Here is a 16,123-nt window from a genome sequence, read left to right as displayed (position 1 = left end):
AGTAACTTGTGTGTGGGTCACTCAGGCATAGCCTTGTTGCAGGAAATGCAGGCTTTAAGCCTGGTGACCGAGGCATCCCTGGGCACTGGGAATTGGCCAAAAAAAGATAAACACTGAAATCTAACTACTTAACTAATAACTAAACTAAAACTAACTAACTATTTACAATATACAGAGGAAAGTCCACAGAGAGAACTTGCGAATGCAAGAAGAGCAGTTCCAGTGACCATCACAGGAGGTAAGAAGGAACTGAGAGGGGACAGGGTTGCCTGGGTGCTTCTTACTGGCACCAACATTGTGTGGCAGTAGAGGGTACTCGAGCCGCCCCAAAAGGCACCACCGAGGAAAAATGTATGGCAACTGTGGGGCATGCACACATCAAGAGAGTAATGCACATGTGCAATCACTCAAATAAGAACAGGATATTAAACTTCGAAGTGGAGGGTAAGAAAAGAGTTGGAAGACCCAAAACTAGGTGGATAGATGTCATACAAAGAGATCTGATTAGTTGTGGAGTTTCTGAGGAACTGAGTCAAGAAAGACTGGAATGGAGAAAAAGGATTTGAAGAGCCAACCCCATATAAATGGGAATAAGGCTAAAAGAAGAAGGAGAATTATGGCAACACCCAGAAACCCCAATCAAAATATAAGTCCCATTTTGCTAGACTCTGAACAAACACATATGAAGACAAGGTCTCTGCCCTGAAGAGCCTACAATATAATGAGATAAGAGGCATATGAAGGGTGAGGTGGAAGAGGAATATAGTCAAATATATACATTTTTTATGTCTGGTGGCCGAAGTGCCTCTGTAATGCCCTGCACATTTCCCCTTCTTTAGGGGTCTTTAAACAACACACACACCCCATAGTCTTTCTCCTTCAATCACAGCCCTTCTTGGGGTCTGGTTTCTTTATTTACAAAGTTCCAAAAATGCAAATAGAAACAAACACACACAAAAATGAATTTCCCCAATCACTCTCAGAGTCCCCAGAAATATGTCCCAGGGCATGACTCTTACCTCAGTGACAGAGGGAGTGGGAAAAGGTTTACTTGCACAGTCTCTCTTACCAGTTTGCAGGTGCCCTAACCAAGCTGACTCCCTTGCAGCTTCTCAGAGTCAGTCCCCTCTTTCCAGAGCAGCAATAGCTCTCTTATAAGGAACCAGCTGCTAGAGGTTCCTTCCCTGCACCAGATGTCTCCGGTTGGCTCATTTAGCAAGTCTGCTCCAGGCTTCTAGTCTCCTGCATGCAGTTCCCTCTCTCCCTCTGCTTTTTCACAATGTACATATACACATTTATAATCTTTTAAAAATGATAAATCGATAAAGTGCCAATAGACATCCTGTTTGTCCATCAAACCACCTTTAATTGACTGATTTCTTATAGGCATCACTGCAGAATGGTTCTGAGGAAATATTTGAAAGAAGCAAAGGGTAGAGATTTTACCTTCCTAGTTTATCATTCCCAACTCCCTTTTCCATTTCCCTTTGAAAATCCCAGTTTGTAATCCACCCTTCTGATTTAACATGAATATGGTGTTAATAAAGACTATGTTTTCCCCCAAAATTTCCTCTTCTGTTTATGAAAAAATAGATATATTCAGCTTGGGTTCCTGTCACCATTCTACTCTATTTTGTTTTTTGATCAATGGTTCATTACTGAAATTATATTCACAAATATTCACATAATTTCAGTCAGTCACAGTCACATATTTATGACAACATTATAATCAATTTCAGAACACACACTGTGGCTTCATAATTAGTTACAGAACAATCTTTCATATCAATATTAACCATTGAAAGCACACGTGTATTATTAGGACAATTTTCAGATGTTTTCACTATCAATGATGTCATAGCCATATCTGTAATATCCACTGTAAAGGCATATTTTCTGTCACAGTTCCTTTTCAAATGCATTAATTCAGTAACAAAATAGCAATAAAAAAGCACTAGAATTAGAGTACCAGATTCTGATTTCAGTTATATCAATGAAAATCTTGAGTAATTCTACTGAATACCTGGAAAAATACATACACACACATTTTATATCCTTCCCACACCAATGCTGGCACATAGGGTGGAAACCATCTCTTCCATTCATCTCTGTCATTTGTTGCTGCTTCCATTTGCTCGGTGGTGTTCGCTCAACTATTCTGCCTTTCCTGACTAGGATTCTTTTTAAGGTTTCTCTAAGGCGGGGTCCCCAAACTTTTTCGGTCATGCCCCCATCATACGCAGGCCGCACCCCCCTGGGAGCCAGGGCTAGGAGTGGGACCAGAGCTAGAAGTGGGAGCCGGGGGTGCCATGGGTATGGCTAGGAGCCAGGGCCGGCCCTGGCTTTTTCGCCGCCCCAGGCGAAAAAGCCTCTGGCCGCCCCCCCCCCCCGGGGCGGCCGGAGCCCTGGGGGGAGGGCAGCGAGCCCCGCCGGGGGCTCCGCTCTCCCCCCGGCGGCCGGGGGGAGGGCGCCGGGGGGGAGGGCGGCCGGAGCCCTGGGAGGAGGGCGGCGAGCCCCGGCGGGGGCTCGGCTTCCCCCCCCCCCCGGGCCCCCGCCCCCCCCCCCCCCGGCGGCCAGCGCGCGGGGCTCGCCGCTCTCCCCCCGGCGGCCGGGGGGAGGGCGGCCAGAGCGCCGGGGGGGACTCGGCTCTCCCCCGCGGCGGCGGCTAGAGCACCGCGCCGCCGCCCCCCTCCAGGTGCCGCCCCAAGCACCAGCTTGGGTGCTTGGTGCCTGGAGCCGGCCCTGCTAGGAGCAGAGCCATAGCTGGGCCTGGGGCAGGGCTGGGACAGGGCCGGAGCAGAGCAGGGGGGCTGACCCAGGCCCCGCCGTGTCCCCTAAATGTTCCTCCGTGTCCCCCTAGAGGGCACGCCCCACAGTTTGGGGACCACTGCTCTAAGGCATCCTCATTTCCTTAAATCAATTGGTATTCACTTGACAAGCTTCATGTGGAAGTCTGTGTGTTGTCATCCAAAGTATATGCCCCAAATATCTCCAGCACTCCCTTCTGATTCTGGTGCAAATGAGCTGCTAGTTGGTGATACCTCTACCCCGCTATAAAGCGACCCGATATAACACGGGTTCGCATATAGCACGGTAGCAGCGGGGCTCGGGCAGCGCTTTAAAGGGTCCGGGGCTCTGGCTGCTGCGGGGAGCCCTGGGCCCTCTAAATCACCGCTGGAGCCCTGCCGCCACTATCCCGGGGCTGCGGCAGCAGGGCTCGGCCAGTGATTTAAAGGGCCCGGGCTCCCCGCAGCGGCTGGAGCCCGGAGCTCTTTAAATCACCGCTGGAGCCCTGCCGCCCCTACCCTGGGGCTGCGGCAGCGGGGCTCGCCAGCGATTTAAAGGGGCTGGGGCTCTGGCTGCTGCGGGGAGCCCTGGGCCCTTTAAATCACCACTGGAGCCCTGCCGCCCTTACCCCGATATAACGGCGTTTCACCTATAACGCGGTAGGGATTTTTGGCTCCCTACGACCGCGTTATATCGGAGTAGAGGTGTATTTCAGATGATTCCATGTTTCCATTGGTCAAGAGGACTGTTTTTTCCCAAAACTTCATTGAACAATTCTGTAAATTTCATTAGATGGGGGTATCAAGTACTTTTAGCATTGCTGCAGTAATTTGATCATCCTCCACTGCTTTGTTATTTTTCAGCTTTTTGACTTCAGCCTGTGCTTCTGATATCTCTATTGGATCAATGTTAATGTCAAGTTGATCAGATTCACATTTCATCAGATCTGGTGCTGTGGTGGGGCTGAGTCTACTGAGTACTTCTTTGAAATGCTCTGCCTACCTGTTTTTCTGTTCTACCTCAGTTGTAAGCATTTTTCCATCTTTGCTTTTTCTTGGCTCATGTCCTGTTTTGAAATTTTCACACAGAGTTTTAGTCACTTGGTAAACAGCTCTGTGGTTTCCTATCATATCATCAGCTTCAGCTTCAGCTGCTAGCTCTACAACATAAGCCCACCTGCTGCACACTGATGTGGCTGCTGGTTCCAAGCCCAGGTAAAGTGGGGAGGGCTGAACTCAGGGCTAACCATTTGGCTTTGTAGAAACATCTTACTGGTTATAAAAATGGAATCAGGCTACCACTCTGTTAAAAATTAACTCTGCTGACCCCTAATGCTGCATGACAGCTCCTGGTGAAAGCCAGTCTCTGGAAGCCAGGAACCCAAAAACTGATGCTAGCACAATAAAACACTTCAGAGTTGGTTACTGGAACATGAGAACAACGTTTCAAATACCAAAGATCTCAGCGATCATGAGGGAGATGGACAACTATAAACTTTAAATTCTGGGTATCAATGAGAGCAGATTGATAAGTGCAGAAAACAAGCACTTCAAGCAAAAGAAGAAACATCTCATTTACTCAGGTTGTAGTGACAACAAACCCACAGAGGGAGTAGTGCTCATTATAACAGATTCTGCTGAAAAATCACTCATCAACTGGGAACCTATTAACCCATGCATCATTTTTGCCAGATTCCAAACCAAATTCCTAAAGACGTCAATCATATAGTGCTGACAGAAGAACATAGCAATGAGGACAACGATAAGTTCTATGCAGGAAAATCACCAGTGTAAATGAAAGCAGAATTTGGTCCCATGTATTTTATAAGGATTACTACACTTTTTAAATGGATAGAATCAATTTTTTGGCTTGTGTCTTATAATAACTGAAGCACGCTATGATAGCCCAGAAATGTACAGATTGTCATGTCCATTGACAATCAGTAATAGCACACTACAACATAAGCATAGACATTTGTTAAGGACCACAAACTACTCCAGCATTTAAGTTTTTGCTAAAGACAGAAAACAAAGTGGTGGCTAATACATTTTCCATAACTAGGTGGTCTTGAAAATACTACATTGTACTTTATTTAAACATAAGACCCTGATACTGCAAAGACTTTTGAACATGCTAGAACGAGATTATGTGAGTAGTCCCATTGACATTATATATCAAGACAATAATTAAAATTCTAATGTAAGTGAATCTGCTTCATCCAGCTTAGCAAGATCACGGTCTGAAAGAGCATGGACCTCAATACTAATAGCAAAACAAGAAGCAAATAAAATGTGTTTTAGAATTGAAAAATCTGATGATTTTTAATTACATAAATTGTAAATAAAGTGAGCGTTTTAAAACGAACTGTTTAAGTCTGAAAAATGTAATGCTGCTAAAAATGCTTGTGTATTATGTGGGGGTGAGAAGACAAAATGGCCAGATTCAATTAAAATGAGAACATACCTGTTACAGTTTTTGTTTTGACAGGGCTGCTGGCATACTCAGAAGCTTGATTTGACTGCTGCTTTGCCAAAGGCGTGCTTCCAACTGACACCTCATCCTCTTTTTTTCTCGTTACTGGCATACCAAGAGGAACAGTTCCTAGGGGCTGCTAGAAACAGGAAAAAAGTAAGTGCTACATGGTGACTAATTCAGAGACAATGAATATATATGATAGAACATTACATCATCATAGAAAGCATATCAAAAACTGTTACTTTGCCCAAAAAAAACTCCTAGAAAAATAACTTGAAATTATAATTCAAGCACATATAATGTGAAAAATGTGCACACTGAACTCCTTCAGTATGTATTAAATAGATTAAAATCTTTAAATATTTTTAGATCCAGATTTCTGCATACAACTCTTTGTTCCTGAAAATGCTCTGAAATATCAAAAAATGTCAAAGACAGCAAAATGGTAATATTTTATCTGTAAACTAACTGAAATTTAAAGACTAAATCTGGACAAATGACAATGACCAAAGAAAAAATGAAGTCTGGAAGTCTGAGGTTCCCAGAAACTGAAAGATGTTTGTGCGAGATATGAATTCTAAGACATTTTAATAAATAATAATGATGATAAATTGTACAGTTCTTTATATACAATGCAATTTACAAACTTTGACTAATTAAACCTCAAAATGTTGGATGAAGTAAACATTTTTATTATTTACACAATGCCATGTGTATATCAAGTGCTTTATAGAAAAAAAAAAAGATGAAATCTATACCTTAAATACTAAGGACCACCTTCTTACAGTTACTATGTTGAATAATATCTTATTTCTTTGGCAGTCTGAGTAAAATCAGTGAAGCTACACATGAAGTAAGATATTGCTTAATATGAGTAAGGGTATTAGAATCCATTCCTAAAGTAAGTGTTACTTTCCCATTTTATGGAGTGGAGAAACAGGTCCAGAGAGATTAAATGATTTACCCAAGGCCAAACAGTCAGTGCTGAGATTAGAAAACAGAGTGCCTGGCTCTAAGATATGTCTTCAAGCCATCAAGACAAGTTTTCTTTTTAATGTACATTATTCAAAAAATCAAAATGACAGGACGGTGGGCCATTGCTACACAATTGACCGTTAGGCTCTTTAAGTAAACAGCCCCTCAAATTGTCTTAGAAGCTACACCATAGCTGGCAACAGTCGCTGGGAAATAGGAGATTTTTTTCCCCCAGGCCTGACCATTAGTAGGAAAGAACTAGTACACATTCCCAATGCTGATTTTGCTTTGTTTATTATTTACAGATGATACGTTTCTCTGAAGACCAGACAACAGGGTTACACATATTTTAATCAAGTTTTTTGCTGCTGTTTAAATTTGTTGGTATCAGAGTGATAATGTAATTCATACAGCCGAGAAAAAAGAAACCTCACACGTTGCATGAGGAATCTTTGTGGGAAACAGTTTGTGTGAGGCAGGGGTTATGTGCTTGTAAATTTCCCCCAATGGAAAACAGATTACTGCATTAAGCATCGTGCACACACACAAAATATCGTCCATAGACGAGTGACTGCTAAACACCTTTAATAATACTTAGGAACTCCACTAGGAAAATAAGTTAGTGCAAGAAAAACAAACTGCTCATCAGAAAAATCCAACATCTATTGAGGAAGTAGCATGTTTTAATCATACCCCAAAGAAACCAACCTGAATGCACCTACAGTGGGATGTGAGACAGAAAAGAGCAGCCCCACTGCTGTAGACAATAGAACACCACAGGATATGCCCATCAAACACAAGCCATGCACCAGAAAGCCCTAAAAGTCATTCTAGCAAGGCAAAAGGAATTTTCAGTCAGCACCGAAAAAGCAAGATAAGGTTTATGGCATAAAATTATTTTCCATACGGAAAGATAGGTCATAAGAAAATTTGTCAAGCACACTTTTGTCAAGACACATTTAGTAATACATTTCTCTTTTGAAAATTTAGCCACTTATCCTTCTATGAATATTTTATATGGCAAAAATGATTGAATCTTTCCTACCGCCTTAGGGTGACCAGACAGCAAATGTGAAAAATCGGGACGGGGTGGGGGTAATAGGACCCTATATAAGAAAAAGACCCCAAAATCGGGACTGTCCCTATAAAATTGGGACATCTGGTCACCCTATACCGCCTACAGCTGAGAATCTTTTTCTTCTACAATTTGGCATTTCTGGATATGACATGGCAAAGAGTGCTGGCATGCCAAATTAAAGCAGTGGCTTGGAAAATATGACCAGAGACTATGAGACACAATGAAATTACAGGCTGGAGACCGAGTGCCTAAGCAGCAGTTCTGCAGAAAAGGACCTGGGGATTACAGTGGATGAGAAGCTGGATATGAGTCAACAATGTACACTCTTGTTGCCAAGAAGGCTTATGGCATATTGGGCTGCATTAGTAGGAGCATTGCCAGCAGATCGAGGGAAGTGATTATTCCCCTCTATTCGGCACTGGTGAGGCCACATCTGGTGTATTGCGTCCAGTTTTGGGCCCCCCACTACAGAAAGGATGTGGACAAATTGGAGAGAATCCAGCGGAGGGCAACGAAAATGATTAGTGGGCTGGGGCACATGACTTACGAGGAGAGGCTGAGGGAACTGGGCTTGTTTAGTCTGCAGAAGAGAAGAGTGAGGGGGGATTTGATAGCGGCCTTCAACTACCTGAAGGGGGGTTCCAAAGAGGATGGAGCTCAGCTGTTCTTAGTGGTGGCAGATGACAGAACAAGGAGCAATGGTCTCAAGTTGCAGTGGGGGAGGTATAGGTTGGATATTAGGAAACACCATTTCACTAGGAGAGTGGTGAAGCACTGGAATGGGTTACCTAGGGAGGTGGTGGAATCTCCATCCTTAGAGGTTTTTAAGGCCTGGCTTGACAAAGCCCTGGCTGGGATGATTTAGTTGGTGTTGGTCCTGCTTTGAGCAGGGGATTGGACTAGATGACCTCGGAGGTCTCTTCCAACCCTAATCTTCTATGATTCTATGAAAGTGGTATGATGGAAAAAAATTGTCTTAAGAGACAAAATCTAGTTCTGAACCATTGTCTCAACAATGTAGAAGTATATGTAACACCATTAGACGTGTCGGGAAAACAATCAAGACTATAATAGCAAGAGAAAGATGGAAAAAATATGGCCATATATTGAATGCATGAGTACTGGACAATGAAACAGCTGTTTCATCTTTGCTCTCCAAAAGCAAGCCTGATGCTGTTGATGATGCCCAATACAGTCTTGTCAGTTTTTTGGCAAAAAAATGCCGGTTATAAGTATGCAGTAAATGAAAGTTCAATGTTGAACTGGATAAAAAGGGATTGTCAAGATGTTGGGGTTTAGCCACAAACTGACATGGAAATTGTGGCTTAGGAAATAGCAGACGACAACAGCACCACAACTGTATCAGAAGATGATGAATCTGATGGGAAAGGTAATGATGCACTCAAGTGTTACCATCAGCATTTTATCACATCAAAAATTTAGAGATAACCCTGGTAGAGTTTAGAAGGGGATTCGAGCAGCTAATGGAGCAAAGGCAAGGAGTGGCTGAAGGGGAATGCTCAGGAGTGCAAGTGGAAGCGGGGACTATGGTCTGTGAGGGGAGAATGTCGGGGGGAGAACAAGAGCAGTGGAAGCATGTGACCGTGAGAAGCAGGCCAAGGAAAAGGAGGGCTAGTGAGGGGGAAATAGAACTCAGGAACAGGTTTGGGTGTTTGGATAACGAGGAGGGGAGGCAGCAGGTGGCAACTGATGGTGGGAGGGTGAGGAAGAAGAGAAGAGCGGCTAGTCCCATAGAAAGAGGGGAGGAGTTGATGGAGATAGCATCAATACTGAGCCCCAGGAGGATACAGGATGGCACTAGGGGGACCATAAGGGAAAATAGAAACAGACAGGAGTTGCGAATACAGGGAACAGGGGATAGATTAGTAGATCGCACTGTCACCAGGCAAAGGCAGGTTTATGTGATTGGGGACTCCTTACTGAGGAGGTTAGACAGGCCTGTGACCAGGGCGGACCCTGAGAACAGAAGGGTGTGCTGTCTTCCGGGCGCCAAGATACGGGATGTGGACCTGCGGTTGAAAAGGATCCTAAAAGGAGCGGGTAAGAACCCCTTGATCATCCTTCACGTAGGAACAAATGACACGGCTAGGTTTTCACTAGAGAGAATCAAGGGAGATTATGCCAGGCTGGGGAAGACGCTTAAGGAAGTCGAGGCTCAGATTATCTTCAGTGGGATAGGACAGCAAAGGGCTGACAGAATTGTGAGGATAAATAGCTGGCTAAGGGAGTGGTGCAATAAGGAGGGCTTTGGGATGTATGGTCTCTGGGAGGCTTTCGGGGACAGACAGCTGTTCTCACGGGATGGACTTCACCTGAGTAGGGAAGGAAATAGACTTCTGGGAGGGAGGCTGGCTCATCTCATCAAAAGGGCTTTAAACTAGGAATTTGGGGGAGACAGTTGGGAGATGTCCAGTTAATCTCCACGCCAGATTCCAACACTGAAAAGGAGGGTGAAGAGACAAGCACAGATATAGGTAGGGGTAAGGGATTGGACATAAGAAGGAGGGGGCGTATGGACAGTACGGGGTCCGTACCAAATTGCATAACTAATGGGAGAAAGGATAAACAGCATACAGTAAAAAGCAACAGAGGGTCCTGTGGCACCTTTAAGACTATCTTAAGATGCATCTGAAGAAGTGAGGTTCTTACCCACGAAAGCTTATGCTCCCAATACTTCTGTTAGTCTTAAAGGTGCCACAGGACCCTCTGTTGCTTTTTACAGATTCAGACTAACACGGCTACCCCTCTGATACTTGATAGCATACAGTAAGATGTTTATACACCAATGCGAGAAGCCTAGGTAACAAAATGGAGGAATTGGAGCTCCTGGTCCAAGAAATGAAACCAGATATCATAGGAATAACTGAAACATGGTGGAACGGTAGTCATGACTGGAGTACAGGTATGGAAGGGTACGTGCTGTTTAGGAATGACCGGAACAAAGGTAAAGGTGGAGGAGTGGCATTGTATGTCAATAATGAGGTAAACTGTAAAGAAATAATAACTGATGGAGTGGATAAGACAGAGTCTGTCTGGGCAATAATCACACTGGGTAAAAGAACTACTAGAGCCTCCCCTGGGATAGTACTTGGGGTGTGCTATAGACCGCCGGGATCTAGCCTGGAAGCGGACAGAGAACTATTTAATGTTTTTAGGGAAGTAAGAACTAATAAGAACTGAGTAATCATGGGGGACTTCAACTTCCCAGATATAGATTGGGGAACAAATGCTAGTAACAATAATAGGGCTCAGATGTTCCTAGACGTGCTAGCAGATGAATTCCTTCATCAAGTAGTAGCTGAACCGACGAGGGGGGATGCCATTTTAGATTTGGTGCTGGTGAGTAGTGAGGACCTCATTGAGGAAATGGTTGTAGGGGACAACCTTGGCTCGAGTGACCATGAGCTAATTCAGTTTAAACTAAATGGGAGGATTAACAGAATTAAAACTGTGACTAAGGTTTACGATTTCAAAAAGGCCAACTTTAATAAATTAAGGCAACTACTTGGGGAAGTGGATTGGGCTAACATATTTAGGGATCTAAAGGCAGATGGCGCCTGGGATTATTTCAAGTTGAAGTTGCAGGAGCTGTCCGAGGCCTGTATCCTGAGAAAGGGAAAACGGTTAGTAGGCAGGAGATTTAGACCTAGCTAGATGACCGAGCGTCTCAAAGGGGCGATTAAGAAAAAACAGAAAGCGTACAAAGAATGGAAGAGGGGAGGGATCAGCAAGGAAACCTACCTTATTGAGGTCAGAGCATGTAGAGATGCAGTGAGAAAGGCCAAAAGCCGTGTAGAGTTGGACCTTGCGAGGGGAATTAAAACCAATAGTAAGAGGTTTTACAGCCATATAAATAGGAAGAAAACAAAGAAAGAGGAAGTGGGACCGCTGAAGAATGTAGATGGAGTGGAGATTAAGGATAATCTAGGCATGGCACAATATCTAAATGAATATTTTGCATCGGTCTTTAATAAGGCTAATGAAGGGCTTAGGAATAGAGGCAGCAGGACAGAGAGGAATAAAGGAGGGGGGATTGACATTATCGTATCAGAGGTGGAAGCCAAACTTGAATAGCTAAACGGGACTAAATCGGGCGGACCGGATGATCTTCATCCTAGAATATTGAAGGAACTGGCACAAGAAATTGCAAGCCCCTTAGCGATAATTTTTAATGAATCTGTAAACTCGGGGGTGGTACCGTTGGATTGGAAAATAGCTAATGTGGTTCCTATTTTCAAGAAAGGGAAAAAAAGTGACCCGGGTAACTACAGGCCTGTTAGTTTAACATCTGTAGTATGCAAGGTCTTGGAAAAAATTTTGAAGGAGAAAGTAGTTAAGGACCTTGAGGTGAATGGCAATTGGGACAAATTACAACATGGGTTTACGAAAGGCAGATCGTGCCAAACCAACCTGATCTCCTTCTTTGAGAAAGTAACAGACTTTCTAAATAAAGGAAATGCGGTAGATCTAATATATCTCGATTTTAGTAAAGCGTTTGATACGGTACCGCATGAGGAATTATTGGTTAAATTGAAAAAGATGGGGATCGATATGAAAATCCAGAGGTGGATAAAGAACTGGTTAAAGGGGAGACTGCAGCGGGTAGTACTGAAAGGTGAACTGTCAGGTTGGAGGGAGGTCACCAGTGGGGTTCCTCAAGGTTCGGTTTTGGGTCCGATTTTATTTAATCTATTTATTACTGACCTCGAAACCGAATGTAGGAGTGGGCTGATAAAGTTTGCGGATGACACAAAGTTGGGAGGTATTGCCAATTCGGAAAAGGATCGGGATATCCTGCAGGGAGACTTGGATGACCTTGTAAATTGGAGTAATAGTAATAGGATGAAATTTAATAGTGAGACGTGTAAGGTGATGCATTTAGGGATGACTAACAAGAATTTTAGTTATAAGCTGGGGACGCATCGGTTGGAAGTAACGGAGGAGGAGAAGGACCTCGGAGTCCTGGTTGACCGCAGGATGACTATGAGTCGGCAATGTGACGTGGCCGTGAAAAAAGCTAATGCGATCTTGGGATGCATTAGGCGAGGTATTTCTAGTAGGGACAAGGAGGTGCTGCTTCCCTTATAGAAGGCACTGGTGAGACCTCATTTGGAGTACTGTGTGCAGTTCTGGTCTCCTATGTTTAAAAAGGATTAACTCAAACTGGAACGGGTACAGAGAAGGGCCACTAGGATGATCCGAGGAATGGAAAACCTTTCATAGGAAAGGAGACTCGAGGAGCTCGGTTTGTTTAGCCTAACCAAAAGAAGGCTGAGGGGGGATATGATTGCTCTCTTTAAATATATCAGAGGGATAAATACCAGGGAGGGAGAGGAATTATTTCAGCTCAGTACTAATGTGGACACAAGAACAAATGGATATAAACTGGCTGTGGGGAAGTTTAGGCTTGAAATTAGACGAAGGTTTCTAACCATCAGAGGGGTGAAATTTTGGAACAGCCTTCCGAGGGAAACAGTGGGAGCGAAAGACCTCTCTGGCTTCAAGATTAGGCTAGATAAGTTTATGGAGGGAATGGTTTGATGAGATAACGTGATTTTAGTCAATTAGGCAATAACATGCCATCGCTGGTAAAATGAGGGTCCGGCTGGAGAACCTTGCCTGTACGCTCGGGGTTCTACTGATCGCCATATTTGGGGTCGGGAAGGAATTTTCCTCCAGGGTAGATTGGCAGAGGCCCTGGAGGTTTTTCGCCTTCCTCCGCAGCATGGGGCAGGGGTCGCAAGCTGGAAGATTCTCTGCGACTTGAAGTCTTTAAATCACGATCTGGAGACTTCAACAGCTGAGTTAAGGGAAAGTGGGTGGGTCAGCTTTTGTGGCCTGCATCCTGCGGGAGGTAAGACTAGATGACCATAATGGTCCCTTCTTACCTTAAAGTCTATGGGTCTATGAGTCTACTGCACATTTGTTGCTACACCTAATTGAAAACCAACCTTTTGATTATTAGTAAGTGTTGTTATAGTAAGGGTAAACGTACAAAAGACTTAATATAGCTATGAAAAATTATAGCAGCTTTTTATACAAAGTTGTACCACACTAGAGGAAACTGTAACAAGAGGCAGTGTACTGAAACAGGACAGATGGCAGGATACCTTATATGTTACAAAGGGGGGGAAAAATCTAATTCCACACCAATTTTTCTGCTGATCTTTAAAAGTTTAAAAAAATTGTCTGGAAATAAATGAATCAAAGTTCAGGGAACTTGAAGTGTATTTATGCTCAGTGAACTAATGTCATAAAAATGTTTATAGCGTTATTGAATAAGAGAATCATATTGATGTAATTAAAATTATTTTTGTTAAATTTTAAATTGTATTTGGCTCCCCTCTAGCTTTTCCTGCTTTTGTCCTGGTTGTAGTAAGTCGTCCCGGTTGTAGTAAGTCGTCCCTTCCCCAGTCAGTGACATAATATATAATAGTGTTGCACTTTCCTGCAACTATAAATGTTCTGTTGGTTGGAGTACACGCTTGCAGAAGTTGCACAGAGCCTGGAGAAAAGCACATGAAGTCCCAGACAGCTAGCTTGTGGGGAATAAGGGACAACTGTCTGTAGACCACCACCTACACGACCAGAGCAGCTATCCTTACAAAGGGCTTCTTAGGGAACTGCTGATGTTATCAGTAGGTATGGGACAGAAAGGGAATTATTCTTGCAAATAGGAAAAAGAGAAGAAGGTGACAAGCAGAAAAAGGGGTATAAATGATCCAAGACTGAACTTTTTTTCAGTAAGCCTTTCACATGTTTTAATAAGGGGGTAACTGCATTTCTTTGGGACAGTGAAGATCACAAAACCATTCTCAGTTAAGGGGTTTGGTTGTGACATGTATTAATCCAGAGTCTGATGACCATTAGGAAACATTACATAAATCTCTTGGATAAAGCTTTTCCATCTTAGCCAGAATGACATTCACATCAGACATCCCCTCTCTATCTCATCCAAAAAAGAACCAGTAAACTACCCCAAGCAGAACTTTTTATAACACAGAAAGGGAGAAAAAACCAGAGACTCCACGAAGTCCACCAGAAACCTCATTATTGCTAATCTAATTAACCTGGAAGGACCTCAGACACTACAACAAAAATTGTATTTATCTAAGCATATTTAATAGCTATTGAAACTATATAAAAATGGTGTCCATTATATAGTGCTTTTTGAATGGTTTTGAATGCAGAAAAGGTTTCTTCTTGTTTTAATTTCTCTTACTTCCTGTCCCCTTTGCAGTAAGAGAAAAAATTCCATAGGGTCAATTTAATACACAAATTGTTCAGTGATATCTTTCTAAAATTGATAATATCATGAATAATTCCTATCTTTTATACCAATGACTTCAGCTAGCTCACCTGGGAACATTAAGGGGGAAGTTCTCAGAAAAATAACTGTCAAGACTAAAATACGTGCAATGCTCGCTTTAGTTTTCAAGACCAATCATCCGTTCGTGACAGGAAGAAAGTAGCCGGCAATAAGCATCACTTAAATCTAAATGAGCACATGGAGAATTTTAAAGAACTCTTCTGGAAAATCAAAACAGGGCATATATAATAGATTAAAGGTTCATTTTATCTACTTAAAAAAATCATACTTCACTTTACATTTTTTTAACCTGACACTGTTACAAGTAACTCCTAATGTTTCAATAACTAAAAGAGATTGGGGGGGGGGGGCACGTTCTCTGTGTTTACCAGTGTGTTAACTTTGTATATTAGATTGTACTTTGGGTATATTCAGCTCCCCTGCTTGTCCCTCCAGAAATCATTTCCCCTTTTTGTTTGTATAGGTTTTTCCCATAATAAGAGGAGAAACAAAATTAAAAAAAGAAAAAGGTGATTTGCAAAATTCATTGACTTCAATAGGACTCTATGCAGGAATAAATACATGCTCATGAGTAACTGCTTCCAGGTTATAAAAACTTATAAGATTTAATTATAGAGATAAGACTTTCATACAACATTGTCATAAAATAAAAATAAGTGTGATTTTGGCCCTCACTCCAGCCTTCACATATATTGGGGGGCAGGAGTGGGGGGAAAAAGAGAAAGAACACAAAGTTCTGTAGTCTAGTGTTAAGTGCACTAAACAGCAAGCCAAGAGCCCATGAGTTCTACTCCTTTCTCCTCCACTGACTGCTCTTAATATTTCTGTGCCCTTCACAACCCATACTATGAGCCAGGCTTTCATACCTTGTTGGGGGTAACTATCATTCACCATTTTACTGATAACTTAATAGAAACCAGGAATAGAGCTATAACAGAGCCAAGACTCATCAATTTTGCAACACTGTCTTTCTGCATCACCCTCTAGCAGCTACACATACAAAGGTTTCTGACTGTGAGTATTTCTGTGCTAAGAGATCTGGCTCTTTATCTCAAGTGGAAGAGGCCACTTTTACATTCAGAGGTACTGGATTCAGTTCACACAGATGACCCAAGCAATGCATTGTTACATTTAGTGATGCTGTCTGTAACCACTGGATCACAATCCATTCCCATAGCCACAAACAGAAACCAGAAATATTGATGCCCAGCACTGCACTGCTATCTCACAAATACTTGTGTAACCCACTGACAATGAGAGTGTTTTAGCACTCTGCATGAGCTGGTCCACAAAGGGAACAACAACATATCTCCCCCAATACTCCTAGAGCTGTAATGTAAGGGATCTGAACAGTAGATCTCAAGGTTGTGGGTTCAAAACCTGAGGATGATCCATGTGAATATGACAAATTGTGTGTGTGTGTGTGTGTGTGTGTGTGTGTGTGTGTGTGTGTGTGT

At 43.0% G+C, this 16,123-nt stretch overlaps 1 protein-coding gene across 1 annotated transcript in view; it reads right to left on the bottom strand.

The window, feature by feature from the left end:
- The window catches only part of VPS13B (vacuolar protein sorting 13 homolog B), a 953,533-nt gene that overhangs the window by 493,721 nt on the left and 443,689 nt on the right, over positions 1-16,123 (bottom strand). The window contains exon 20 of the mRNA XM_026663381.1: positions 5,251-5,398. Coding sequence (XP_026519166.1) covers positions 5,251-5,398 — 148 coding nt within the window. The remainder of the gene's footprint in view (positions 1-5,250; positions 5,399-16,123) is intronic.

The sequence above is a fragment of the Terrapene carolina genome, unplaced genomic scaffold (assembly GCF_002925995.2).
Source record: "Terrapene carolina triunguis isolate 2854851 unplaced genomic scaffold, T_m_triunguis-2.0 Scaffold58, whole genome shotgun sequence".
NCBI classification, from domain to species: Eukaryota; Metazoa; Chordata; order Testudines; family Emydidae; genus Terrapene; species Terrapene triunguis.
Note: the sequence above shows the minus strand (reverse complement) of the source record. Positions and strands in the feature narration are given on the sequence as shown.